The following is a 15,240-nucleotide window of genomic DNA, read 5'->3' as shown; positions in this document are numbered from 1 at the left end:
GTTCAAATAGGGAAATTGGATATTGTAACGATAAGATTAAAATTAGTTGTGGGGTATAATTTGGGATCCAAATACAATTATAACGGTGAAAATAGAATAAATAAAACAATTATTAAGCACGTTACGTTATAAAAATAAGAAATTATATGTTATATTAAATAATAAATATATTATCATTTTTATTTATGTTAAACTAGCAATGGTTGTATTACTAAATAAGTGTTTTATTTTCAAAAATATTAATTATAATCATACAATTACTTATTTATGGTTAATTCATATAAATTTTAGAGAAAATGATTAATCCTCCCGAGGATTGATAGAAATTTTAGTTATCCATGTAATTTGAAAAATGCTCATTTATCCCTATTTTTTTTTATTAATTTGGGATAAGTACAAGGTAATATATGTTCAAAGATAACTCTCAACCATTTGACATTGAACTCTTACCCCTAACATTCTTGTTGCTCAGACCCGGTACCTCAAAGAATAATAACACTTCATTTACCAATTAGATTACTTGGTTCGTGCTCATTTATCCCTAAAGTTTAATATATTAACCCTTTGTTTAAGTACGAAGACAATTATACTCTAACTATCATTTTCCCTATATATTTTCTAACAAAGACTTACACAAATAATGCTAAAAAAGGTACAGTTGTACGAACTACAAACATGAATTCAACTGAAAATGTTAACTTTTACATTTTAAGTTGTGTTTAACAAAAAAAAATATTAATTTTAATATTTTAAATTATGTTTAACCGAAAATGTTATATTTTTATAATATTTTTTATTGCATCTATTTTTTATTATTTCTTAACCTTAAACTAAATTATCGTCCAACAGAATTTTTCCAAGGTAAGAAAATCATAGCGATACACGTATATAAACATCATCCTCAATCGTTTAATAAGTAATAAATTTAAAAAATTATATTTAAATACTTACAAATCTACTCATGATTTCCTTCTTTATATTACTCATATTTCACATTAATATAATCTTATTCAAATATGAATGTTATCAATTAAAAAAGGCTTAATTTCCAAATAAGTGCCCAAACTATCTCTTTTGTGCCAAACAAGTGCCTACGGTTTTTTTGCTCATCTGGGTGCCTAACGGTACAAATGTTGCACTTTTAGGTGCCCATATCGTCAACGCCGTTAGTTTTCCCCGTTAAGTGACACGTGTCAACACCTACTAATTTTAAAATTTTATATAAAAATTTTAAAAAATAAAATGATATATTTTTAAAAAAGAAAAAAATAAACTTTGAAATAACCCCTAAACTTTGAAAACTTTCATTTCAACCCCTAAACCCACATCGATTGTTGCCCTTTACCGTCGAAGAAGCTCCACTCGACCTTTCCTGCCCTTGACGATCATAACCCCTATGAAATTATGACTAGTTGACGATCAATCAACAACAAATCGACATTTTAAATCTCAAAACCCTAAGATAAAAATCGTGATCCCACGCGATTTCGACGATGAATCGGCGATAACTACGACGACATATAACTAGGATGATGTCAAGGACTACGTCGGCGATGGAGGTGGTGGCCGAAGAAGGCGCCTACAGTGGATTAATGTTAGGATTCAGTTTTTTGGGGCTGTTTTATAATATAAGAAAAGTTAGGCTTTTTTACAAACATAATAATATTTTTTATATTTTTTTTAAAAAAATAAATTTCAAAATTATCATGTGTTGACACGTAGCACTTAACGGGAAAAACTAACGGCTTTGACAACCTGGGCACCTAAAAGGGTAACGTTTGTAACGTTAGACACATGGACTGGTAAACAAAACTGTAAGGCACTTATTTGACAAAAAAAGACATAGTTTGAGCACTTATTTGGACTTTAAGGTGGTGTTTGTTTTTACTGTGTAAGGTCTGTAAAACTCTTATGTCTGCGCCGCGCAGACATTGGGCTTCGCAAACCGTTTGGTTTTTAGAAGACAGAAGCTCTTCTAACGTCTGCGTGTGGTCTGCGTGGTGCAGACGTGGTCTTATGTCTGCAGACGTCTTCTAACCTCTTCAAAGAGGTTTTATATTTAATTTTAATTTTAATATTAATTTTTAAATAAATTAAATATTAATTTTTTAATATTATATTATAGATATTAATTTTAATATTAATTTTTAAATAAATTAAATATTAATTTTTTAATATTATATTATAGATATTTAATTTTATATCATATAAATTATTTTATATATTATTAAAATTTTATATTTATTTTAATTATTTTGATTTAAGTTTAAATATAATATTTTTTTGGATTTGTTATTTTTAAATTATATTTAAACTTTTTATACAAAATGTAAGTATTTAAATCACATTGCTTAATAAAAATGATTTCATTGTTTGATAATTAAGATTTTAAAATATAAAAAATTATAAATTATGTTTTTAAAATTTAAAATATAATCACAATTAAATAAAAAATAATCATAAAATAATTTGATAATTTAAAAAATATTTTATAAAAATATCATATAATTATAAAAATAAATTATGAATATATATTTTAAAAAATTAAAAGTATTACATAATTGCATATTTAAAAAAATCATATAATTTAATGATCATTTCTTATATTTTATTGTATAAAATTTATAAAACTAATAATACATGTGATTATGTGAGATTTATAATAGAATTAATAAGGTGGTGTTTGTTTTTCTAAAAAAAATATTATTGTAGCTGTATGAATTATTTAAATTTCAGTATTGTAAAACTAAAATTATTTAAATCTCAGTATTGCAAAACTCTTTTAAGTTTAAAAAATCAGTTTATTTATATTTCAATTTATTTTAGCAGTTTACAGACGTTAAAAAACAAACAATCTTCTTCTTACAGATCACAAACCTTTTAACTATTGCAAAAACAAACACTACCTAAGCCTTAAAAAAAAATCCTATCGTAAGCCCACAGTTTGAGCTACTAACTAATCAGACGGAGGTTTTGGCATTGTGTTTCGCTTAAAATAAGAAACTTTAGCCCTTCCTATTGTAACACTACACAAGATTAAACTAAGTTCCACTCACAGAAGCTGTCGGCAAAGCAAATAGGAACTAATTAAACTAATCGATTCTATTTGTCTTTTTCCTTCCAACATTCCACCATGAAATAATATATATATATATATATATATATAATGACGGTATCATATTATACCATAAAACATTCTCAAAGTACCTACAAGTTACAACAGATTAAATTTTCAAGCAAAACAGCTTGTCGGAGTAGTGATTCTATTCTATCAATGAAACAAGTTAAAGAAAAAAAAAAACACGCAATCAAGCAAACACCGCCATTAATGAAACCTGTTCTTTCGTCTTAGTACTTATTGGGTGAAACAACTTGGACAAGAACCCACGTTTCTTCTTCTTACGATCATCGCCTTCTTTGCTTCTCATTCGGGAAGCACAGGCAACTGAGCTGCTCTTAGTGAGTAGATTCTTGCCATTAAACAACAAAAAGCAAAAACAAGACTCTTTTCCATCTGCAGTAAAACGACGAGCACGAAAGGGAGAGGAAGAACACGAGGAATAAGATGAGGAAGATAAAGAAGAAGACGTCGAAGAAGGACAATAAGATGACGAATGAGTCGATAGCTGAGTCAGTTTGTCGGCCAAACAAAGCGAACAAACTCCAGGCGATTGCTTGTGTTTTGGGTGTCGTTTACATGCTTCGTTCGGCTTGGATCTCCGACCACCTCCTCCGACATGTTCCGATGATGTTTTAAAGCCCGGCATTGTGAACATGGATTCTGAGTCTTGGTCTTTGGGGGTGTACAAGAAGGTATCATTTATAAAGGGCAAAGTGGGAGGTTGGGTTTTTGCAAGGGAGTTTCATGGGAGCTTCACTCTTTTCCTTTTAAATTCAGGTCAGGTTGACTCTTGGAAAAAGTTCGATATGGAATAAATGAAGGGCTCTGATTTTGGGAATGTCCTTTCTGGTGGTTCAGATTCTTTGTTGCTAGGCGGCGTATGGAAAATCAACAAAGGATTAAAGTTTGTTTTACAGTCAAGAAAATCATTTTTTAAATTTTACTATTATTTTTTATTGAAATATAATGTAATCTGACATCACATTCAATATTTATTTTTAGATAAAAAATATTAAATGATATCTTATTATTTAATGTAACAACAAACATATTTAACTTCCATCAAAATTTGTCCACGTTAACATTCCAAGATGATCTTTTTTGCAGTCTTACGTGTGACAACTTAATATACGATTAAAAAAAAGTTATTATTTTTTATATAAAGTCGATAAAAAATTGCTGAAAACATTATTATTTCTAATGATTTTGTTATTATTAAGAATTTTACCGGGTTTGATAATATATGCGGTAGAAAAATAATAATATTTTAGGTAACACTTTATCGAATATATTAAAGCTGCCGTACGATAGAACTTCCCGTCTTTTTATCTTTCTACATCGGCAAATTATTTTAATTTTTGAGCCATCATTAACATAAACATTACACGTCATTTGTATTCATGTCCTTGTTTTGAACCATCAAATTCGTATTTTTTTAACTTCAAATATGCTTGAATGTAGGATGGAAAATATCTATCGTAATGAAATATTATTGTAACACCCCCAACCCGTATCTGACCCGGATCCGAGTCCGAGGTATCACATTAACTTTTCAAAACTTTTGCTTATACAAAATTAGTGAATAATTTAAAACTTTTATAACATATAACTTATTCAAAACGTTTACAAAACTATTCAGAGCTTATATAATACATTATTTTGAATACATGCCAACTAAAACTTTAGTTGTTAACATACATATTATTCATCTTTCTTTTGATCTGACCTTCAGTAAGGAGAACTGACTTGTCTTGCTCCACATTGCTCTTTACTCTTCTCACTTCTGTAACCTACGTGTGAAACAATCACACGCTAAGTCTATGACTTAGTGAGGCAATAAACATATAATGTAAACATTTACTAGTAATCATTTCTTACAACTCATATACTGTTATATGTAACAAATACATACATACATACATATATGCCATTATCATTTATATCTCTTATCTCCTGTTCCTATGATCTTTTATGTCCATATTATATATCTGATAGACTTGTTATTATATCATCATGTCAATCAATTATACTCATTCACATATACCTTAACATGTACTCACGTATACCATATACCATATAACATATATATATATATCATGTTATGTAAAACATATATACTATCGTAAATCAAACACACAATCAACTATATCATCATCTTCATTCTTATCACTATCATTGATTCCTTTTATCATTTAATCTTATATCTGCCATTTGTACCATCATATATCACACATAACATTTCATAAGGAAACAAACATATCATCATATCCAGTTTATTAATATTATCTCTTTATTAGCCCATGGTACACATGTGAGAACTGTAGATACGTGAGTCTATTGAGGTTGTGAACCACTATGCTGTCACCACAACTCGTATAAATGTCCCGAATGACCTATCCAGAGGTCACAAAGACCCCGACAACTATCCATAGGTCATAAAGAACCTCGGCAACTGTCCATAGGTCCCGAAGAACATAGGTAAACTGTCCATATGTCTCGAAAGACATAGGTAAACCCTCGACTCTTGGCATGCCAACTATACCCCTAGCTCTCATATCACATAACATGGGCATTATCATTTATAACATTTCATATCACTTGTTATTTCTCTTCTGTCACATACCACATGTATGTGTAACCATATATCTCATATCATATTACATGTATCACAAGTGCATGTATTCACGTAGATCGTTTCATATAACTTGTATCATTTCTCATTTGTTCATGTAACTCGCATGTCGTATCATGTAACATATAACACATAATCATATAGGCTCACGGTTTTATAACCTATAATGTTATTTCATATATACACTTTTATATCGCATAAACTCATATATATCATGTCACATATAATAACATATGACACATATACCCATAACTTCATATCACATACTTATATCAATTCACACTTAGTCACATGGGTCATTTCTCATAACATATATCACATCACATATGTTCATGGGTATATCCCATAGCATATAAAATAACATATAAACTTATATATGTATTCATGTGTATACTTTCATTTAGCCTATATATTAATGTCATATAACTTATCTCATAACTTATTTGATATTCATATGTATTCTCATCTTATAACTTATATTACCTATGCATATAACCTTATGACTTATTATCAAGTACTCAATTAATGTTCCTATATGGTTCCATCTTTATCATATAACCTATGAGCTATTCTTATATTACCCTATATCAACCATACTTTGTTTATCTCACTTTTCATATAATTCATTTATCACATATATGTCACTTTGCTTATGTCATCTCTTGTTCTCATATAATTCCATATAGTCACTTATCACTTATCACATAGTTTACATCCTATGATCATAGAATCATATCAATAACATATATACTCATGCACATATATATAAATCATAACAAAACACATACCTCTATGAATTCATGCATTTTACTATTGGAAATAGACTTATCATAAGTCTTATTTTCCATTTAACATCATATACTAAATAATGTGCACTCACCTTGGCCTCACTAAGTTTCAATCCACTTTATGATTTCTTCTCTTTCGATCGAATCTTAACTTGATACACAACCCAGAACTTGTTCGTGTTCGATATCTACATAATTATACATTGATACATATCAGTATCCCATTGTTATAATCTAATCTATCATTTCTTAGACCAGAAGAAATGTCTATTTCAATTTCCCCTTGAAGTGCATCGATGCATGCTACAGTGCATCGATGCATTCTTTAACATGTGCATCGATGCACTACCCATGCATCGATACACAAATTACCTTTGATGTTTTCATTTTACAGGGATGCATCGATGCACTCCTTATGCATCGATGCACCATTTGCATTCGATGTTTCTTCTTTAAAGAGTGCATCGATGCACATTCAATGCGCATCGATACACCTTGCCCAGAATTTGCATTTTAAGCCCAAAAATCCATTTAATTCAACTCAAATGCTTCATATTTCATCCCCTTTCATATTCCTTACTTACATATACATATTTGCCCTCATTTCTACTCAATAATCAATTCTTTAACCTCCATATATCCTATTCTCCTTAAGAAATTCAAGAATCATACCCAAATTTTAACATGTTACAAATCCAATTCTAATACTTCATACATGTTAATTAGATTGATGACAAGTCAAATTCACTCTAAAACCTCATTAAAAAACCCTCTTTCAAGATTTCACTTATTCCTCCCTTTTCTTTAATCCCCTCTATTCTCTTCATCTTATTGTTTTAAGATAATTTAAGCTCTTTTTATGCTTAATTATCACCTAATAATCAAAACTCAACCTTAAATTTCAGCTAATAATCAACAAATAAAGAAACTCACCTTTGCCTAGCTTAGGCACGATGGAGAAGAAGAAAGCAAGTGAAGAAGAAGAGAGTTTTCATCTTCCTCTCCCCAACGTGTTAATCTCCTAATAAAGGGGAGAAAATATCTTTCCTTGTCAATTGACTATTTTATCCTTTACTTCATTTAATAATTACCAACAACTTTAATGATTTATTTCCAAATAAATCATTGAACTAATCCATGGTTCTACTCTAGTCACCAAATTCTGAAACTTTACAATTTGATCACTAACCCGATATTGAGGATGTTATAATTATTTTTTTAGAGTAAATTATACAAATGATCCCGCTGATTTGTTAAGTCTTTAATTATTAAAAGTCATAAAATGATCATTTAATTATAAAATTATGTTTTGTTAAGTCCCCGATTATTAAAAATTACAAAATGATTACCTATTTATTCATATGATATGAATTCGTCCTATTCTGTTGAAAAATTGACAATCGTTTGTATTATAAGTTAACATGTTGATTGAGATATGAATTATAAATTAACATGTTGATTGGGATATGATAGTCGTTTGAAATTCTGCAATAAGATTTTATTATATCTCAGTCAGAAGGTTAACGCCTATCTTAGAATATTATCATCAATTTTTAATAGAAAATGATAAGTTTGGAGCATATAAATAATTTGGTAACTTTTAATAGTAAAAAACTCAATAAAAAAACATCCTATAATAAAAAATCATTTTATAATTTTTATAATTAAAGAATTTAATAAAATAATGTCATATAGTCAGAACTATTTAATCAAATGTCATCACCACTTATTATTTTTTTTATAAAAAAGCTATACTCCTATAATTTATTTTGAACTTATGGATCAATATTCTGGATGGTAAAGACAAAGGGATTTGGCCATGTATAATGAATTAGTTATTCAAATTTTAAAGAAGCCATAACTAGAGATGGGTATAGGTCAAGTCAGGTTTTTAGTCAATTTGATATGACTCAGAAATTCAACTCAAGTTTAGAAGTGATTTCAATTGATTTAAATTCGACTTGTGCTTTTTAGATAAAACTCGAATTTGACCCGATTCAACTCAAAATGAATATATTTATAAAAAAATATATTTTTATTCAGTAAAAATAAGGATCTAATTGAAAAAAATAATATATAGATGATTATTATTATAATTATCCCTAAATATATAAAATAATTTTTGAGTCGGGTTGATTTTAATATTTTTCATCCTTAACTCGAACACAACTCGATCCGAACATATTTTCTAAAAAACTGACATGACCTGAAATTATTAAAAAAAACGATCCGATCCGGTCGGATCCCGTGCCCATCCGTAACCATAACTATTATTTTAGTGCCATCTTTGATGTAAAAATAATATTCATATATTTCGGGAAAATTAGTTTATTAATTATTATGACAGGATTGAAATAAATTTTAATTTGAGTGTTATTATTATTAACATATAAAAAATTAGGAGAGTATACATGTTTAAATGATTAATATTTTTGTTCCAAAATAAATGAATAATAATTTAAATTTTAAATTTAGATATTATGAATAATAAAGTATTATATAAAAATCATGATGAACCCTCGAGAGATCAGCGAAGGAAGAATAAAAGTGTACAAATATAGTAACTTAAAATTGAAGTCAAGGAACTACGAAGTTTTGATAGAGGAGCGTCCACATAATTTGCCCTAAGAAAGGGAATGGCCATTAGTAAGCTAGAATTGGTCGAATATGGATCACGACATCAACACAATATAGGAAAAATAATTAATATACCAATACAAAATCAATCGTAAATATAAAAAAACAAATAATTAATATATAATTTTTAATAAATATAATATACTTTAACAAATTGGTTAAAATCCATACATTTCTTCATCATTTCACACTTAACTTTTGTTTCAGACAGATTCTAACTATAGTTTCACACTGTGTGGTTGCAGCATCTGAATAAGGTCATAAAATTGCGAGTTTCATACAGTGGGGGGTCCCAGCCGACTTGGTGATTGCTCTCACATTTCCATGGCCAACCTGTTGAGTTTGAGCTTTGATTTTACTAGTATTATATGCAATGACGCAACTCATACGGTCGTGGGGGACGGTGTCTACTCAGCACATCGTGTGTATTCAAGAACACGCAGTTTGTTCAACATAAACCTACTGTAATTGAAAGAACTGGGCACCACTTTGGGCAAACCAATTTTTAAAAGAGAGAAGTCGATATCATAGGCGGAGGTGGCGGCACCAGCCCTTAAGGCTGGTTGTTGGCCGCCGATCCTTTTTTTTCTTTTGTTATTTTATCTTTTCATTAGTTTGCTTTTAAGCAGCAAGGTTGGTGGTGGAGGCGGCCACCGCCTCGCGTAAGGGATTGTTTCCGTTTTCGAACGTGCCTCTTGACTATGTGTGTGGCTCTTTTCTCTCAAGTTTATTCTTTTTGTTGAAGAGGTTCGGTGTTCGTCGCGTTTGTGTCCTTTCTTCGTCTATTAGCTTGAATGTAGTGAGTGGGTTTGTTCGAAAGGTATTATCTCTCTCTTGTCTTTCAGCTGTCATGTGTTTACTTTGCCTAGACAAGTGTTCTCTGGAGTTGTTTTTAGTTGTTGTTCTAGGCCCGTTCCTGTGTTTGTTGTTTTGCTTTGTGTGTTCCTTGTTGGCATCCCGGCCGGTTGTGGAGTGGTGAATATAGCGTTACCGTTGATGTGATGAGTCCTAGGTTGCAGGAGGTTTCTGCTGCAGTTGCGGGTTTTGTGTTCCGGTCGTGGAAATGAGGTGACTTGTCGGTAATAGTCTGAGATTACTGGCAGTTTCCGTTATTCAGGAGTTGTTTCTTTTGGGAGTTTAGTAATTTTGTGAGGAGTCGTGCTTTCGTTGATGGCGGAGCGTGGCATGCAGTCTTCGTTATTATGGCGGATGTTTTTGGTTTCGTAGTGGCTTGTGCAGATTAAACTAGTCTCGAGAAAGGTGGTCGGGGGATGTGTAGCTCTAGGCGTCGGGCCAGAGGAATATTTTCGTTTGTGGATGTTGGTAGCAAGTTTGTTGTTTGTGGTCCTTGGTGGTTCGTTAGAGGGGCAACATGGTATGGGAGTTAAAGTGGAGCTTGGTGTGGTTGGCGTTGCAAGTGGTAGGCCCTGGCGTTGAATAGAGCAACTACGCATTTTCATTCTGCCTGAGGAGTGTTAATGCTTTTGGAATAGAGACAGCTAGTATGAGGCTAGTGGATTGTGAGGTGGAAAGGGGGGCTGCTGTTAGAGAGAATAAGCATGATTCTCATATTTTTGATTCTGTTGGGCATAAAATCCAGGTTGGCGTTGCACGTGGTGGGCCCCAGGCGTTTATTGAGCAGTGGGTGAGGACTTTTCAGTAAATACATGCATGGTGAATTGGCACAATCCTTGCAGTCCAACCTAGTTAATCGTGATTGGAATTCAAAGTTTTGCATTTGTATTGCTTTAAAAAGAATGAAGAAGATTGTGAGGAGACGGAAGTTGAGGCAAGTTGACAGTAGGGGGTGGTTGTTCGTGGTTTTCCTGCGAAGGTGTTTGTTGTTAATCGAACGGTGATTGTTCATTGAAGCGAGGGCAACGCTTCGTGTGGGTGAGGTTTTGGGCGTTACTTTCTCAGTTTTGGAAGAGTTTGTGACTTTAAGTTTGGAGCACTTTGTGCTCTCAGTTATAGATAGTGGGTGAGTTTTCCGTGTTTAGTAGAAGGTTCGTGTAAGGGCTGAGCTAGTATAGATCTATTTCGCTGTTTCGCTATGGCCCTCGTTGGATTCGAGTATTTTAGAGTTGTTCGTAGTCCCGTTCCTTTACTGTTTGGTTGGCGCTGACAGGGTTCAGATCTATGTTTAGTATCCTTTCATAGGCATATGCTCTACTGTCTTTTGTCCCGGTGATTGTAGCATGGTTTTGTTCTTTGTTTTTAGATGTGTGTAGTTCCTTTTTGAATTTCTTTCAGGGGTAGTGTGTTGCTACATTGTTGTAGTCTGTTTTGGGCTGTTCTAGTGGTGTGTTATCGGCTGTTATTCTTGTTGTTCCTGGGTTCATATTGGACCTTCTTTCATCCCAAGGTTCACTCTTTTTCCTCTGCTTAGGATTAGAGAGGTTTTTTTAATAAGATCCTTGGGGTGGTGTACTTTGTGAATTCTAATACAAAGTAATCATTTTCAAAAAACAAAAAAACCTACTGTAATTGAGATGATAAATTATGTAACTCGGATCTCACTATAAGCATCTATTGCTGCATATGCATTTTGGGTAAACTATTTTTTTTTGGTAAATTTTATCTTTATTTCTATTTAAAAAAAATTCAATTCCATCACTAAACTTTCATATTTCACTCTTTTAGGCCACTTAACCATTAAGTCCTTAATGCTGTTTATTTTTTGGTAAATTTACTATAGACCCTAAACCTTAAATCTCAAATCCCAAAACTTAATCTCTAAACTCTAAACATTGAATTCCAAATCATAACCCGTAGACCGTATGCCTTATACCCCAAACCCTAAATACTAAATCTCAACCCAAACTTTAAACTGCAAATTTTAGATCGTAAACACACACAAACCCCAAGCTCTAAAAATCATAAACTCTAAACATTAAACTTAAACCCTAAACCTTAAACTTTAAACCATAAATTCTTATATTATCTTATAATTTTATAAAGATTAAATTATAATTTTATCATTTAACAGAGTCAAAAAAGAATTATTATGTATTAACTTATATCTTTCAAAATAATTTATAGGATAAATTACGTGTTTAGTACCTAAATTATCAATTTTAATCCGTTTTAATACCTAAACTTTTAATTTTTTCAAAACCATACCTAAAGTTTAGTTTTTATTTCATTTTAGTACTCCACCATTAAAAACATTAGTTTTTATTTCGGTTTAATAACCTAATTCAAAATTTAACAATAAGTTTTGAAAAAAATGAAAAGTTTAAGTACTAAAATGGACAAAAACTGATAGTTTAGGTACTAAACGCATTAAATTTTTAACGACAAAGTAATAAAATGAAACAAAAACTAAATTTTAGGTATGATTTTGAAAAAATAAAAGTTTAGTTAGCAAACCGGATCAAAACTGATAATTTAGGCTTTACCCTAATGTATATACAAAATTATCATTTTAAGACGATCAGACCGATGTTAGCTGGAAATGCAAGTCAAGATATGCTTGGCTGAAGAAATACTTCATTTATTAGGGATAATCATTCGAGAAATCATTCTCAATTTTGGTTTGCATGTATAAATTTTAATTATAAGATAACCAATTGCATTTAAGGACAAAGAAAATGAGTGCATAACAATATATAGAGAAATGTAAAAAATTATTCCTTATTAACATTTTCCATGACAGGCTTAGTTAGTTAAGCCTAAACCCAAATTTATTAATAACTAAAACGATTTGTCATGACTTATACAAAACGTTTCATAGTTACAATTAAATGATAGGTCATGTAGTATATAGGTTTATCAAGCTTGAGATAACCCTATGGTTAAATAATGATTGGCTTACATTCACATATAGAAAACTAAGCTGGCAATAACATTTACATCAAATGAATGGAAAACAAAGATTAATTTAAGTAGCCAAAAAATGGTGGTTGAAGTTGTGTTTTTAGTTGGCTAACTCGAGTTCTTTCACCACTATTTTGACCGACATCAAAAGACGGCGCTCAAACCTATACTTTTTCTAGCCAAGAAGCGAGTTCCTTCGTCGGAGGACATTTCCGACAAAAGCGGGGTGAAGCAGCCTATAGGAACCAGCCTAGGACTTTAACACATTTGATGGAAGTGGGGTGAAGAAGCAGGCATATTATAAGCTAACAAAATTTATGCTGCTCTACATGGTTACCTGTAAATTAGATTCGTTTCATCTCAACCTCAGAAAGCCGAAGTAAATAACACCAGAATTCAACCTTGTTTAGTTAATCGTTACGAAGAGGAGCACATCATGAAGAGATATCGATTTCAGCAACTTCCATGGCATTGCGGAACCATTCAGGTACATCTCCTTTAGGAAACTACAAGACGATGCAAAATCTCATATTCAGTTAAAATTACTCGACAAATACACACACATGTTGCATAGTTCGTGCAGATGGGATGATATCTATAATTGGAAAACCATGATCATGATGCTTGTCAACCAAGCAAGAAAAGAGAGAACAAATGAATGACAAAAAATTACATGATCACCATCCAAGTGTCAAAGCTTGAAAACCTAGATACCAGCCCTTTGCTTCAGCAACTTGAAGTTCTGAACTTCTGGTGCTTGAAGCTACAATTTGTACATACTAGCAAGCAAGCAAGCATATACCATGTTATAGGTGAAAGGGTTTCTAAATAGTAAACTGCTCTAAAAAGATTGATAAGCAAATCTTTTTCTTCCCTTGTTTCTGGGGAGATGGTAACTGATGTAAGGTTAACAACGGGTGATGTTGCAATGTAATAGATACCCTCGTACTCATATTGGCAGCGAATATAAGATGATATTTCATCACTTAAACAAACGAAGAACATGGAACTTCAAAATAATTTTAAATTTGAGCCAATCACAATCAAAGAATGTTTTGGAAGAATGACAGACTGAAGTAGATTACATGACAAAATTATAAGAAAGAGGATGTTAAGCATGACAGAGAAAACCCTTTTAGCATTTTAAAGAAATCAATGGCAGGAAGAAAGAGAGATCAAAATACAATTTTCTACAAAACGTTGCATACAAACCTGTAAAAAAGACTAAGAACAGTAAAATTTCTTATACTGCAAAGAAGGAAATGGGGAAGAAAAATTAAAGTTGGCGAAAGCAAGAGGCAAACATACTCGGGAAACTTCCCCTGGACTATGGATTAGTGTAGATTTCTGCTAAGCTAAAATTGGTAAAGGTATACTATCAATCATTAAATAAAGTAAACATGAAACCAACAAAGCTTAAAACATATCAACTTTAAGGTTGTACCTGCATCATATAGTATAAATTGTGATATGATAAAAGCTGAGATCCCATAGCATCCTTTGTTACAAGAGAATGAATGTAGGCCCTCGTATAGTTCTTGCATACGTATATTGGGCAGAGAGTTTAATATGGCAAAAACTAAATCCATATATTAACAATTTTAAGCAATTTGATCATGAAATGCATACCATACAAGCACACGTAGGATCAATAGGGCGAGTATCCTCAGGCATCGCTTTGTTCTTGAGTCTAAGCACTCCCTGCATTAAGTGCTTGAATGACATCAGAATACTAGATTCATATTCTAAATAAAAATTGGGTGTAACTAATGCACTCTAAATTCATAGGGAGGTGAACTTATGAGATCGAACTTTTAACATTACTATACTATGTTACTCGAACTCAAGTGTTAGTGCTGGATAAGGAGGATATGCGTCTAACACACATCTTCAATTTATTCTCAAGTTTTTTCACGTATTTGAAGGGCCCTTGGAGAATCATATCCCCGTATCCATGTCTGAAAATATTCTTGACATGATAATGCATGCAATGAGAATAGACAAGTCATACTAGAAGGCAAACAGAAAGAATAGCAACTACTGCCATAAACACCATGCATTGCAACTAGTGACAAAATTGAGAATATTAACTCTCAAAAACTATGTAAATATATCACCTCCGGCACAACAGCAGTGCCAAAACGAGCAGTTCGACTAGGATAAACACAGTCATACATGTCAGCACCCAAGGCACTACAGACTACAACATACAGCGGATACCCCACACCCTGAAATCAAGCAAG

General features: G+C 31.7%; 1 protein-coding gene and 1 long non-coding RNA gene across 2 annotated transcripts; both read right to left on the bottom strand.

The window, feature by feature from the left end:
• Positions 1–3,308: 3,308 nt before the first annotated feature.
• LOC120145942 lies at positions 3,309–3,767 on the bottom strand. The gene has a single exon (XM_039159637.1). It carries the CDS (start codon positions 3,765–3,767, stop codon positions 3,309–3,311), a length of 459 nt encoding a protein of 152 aa, XP_039015568.1.
• A 9,511-nt stretch (positions 3,768–13,278) lies between these two features.
• On the bottom strand, positions 13,279–14,543 carry LOC120145861. The gene is made up of 4 exons (XR_005518159.1): positions 14,442–14,543; positions 14,306–14,352; positions 14,182–14,209; positions 13,279–13,503 (listed from the first exon to the last, which is right to left on the bottom strand). It is a non-coding gene; the product is annotated as an uncharacterized LOC120145861 (long non-coding RNA).
• Between the last annotated feature and the right edge of the window lie 697 nt (positions 14,544–15,240).

This window comes from Hibiscus syriacus, unplaced genomic scaffold (genome assembly GCF_006381635.1).
Source record: "Hibiscus syriacus cultivar Baekdansim isolate YM2019G1 unplaced genomic scaffold, ASM638163v2 tig00110895_pilon, whole genome shotgun sequence".
In the NCBI taxonomy this organism is placed as follows: domain Eukaryota; kingdom Viridiplantae; phylum Streptophyta; class Magnoliopsida; order Malvales; family Malvaceae; genus Hibiscus; species Hibiscus syriacus.
Note: the sequence above shows the minus strand (reverse complement) of the source record. Positions and strands in the feature narration are given on the sequence as shown.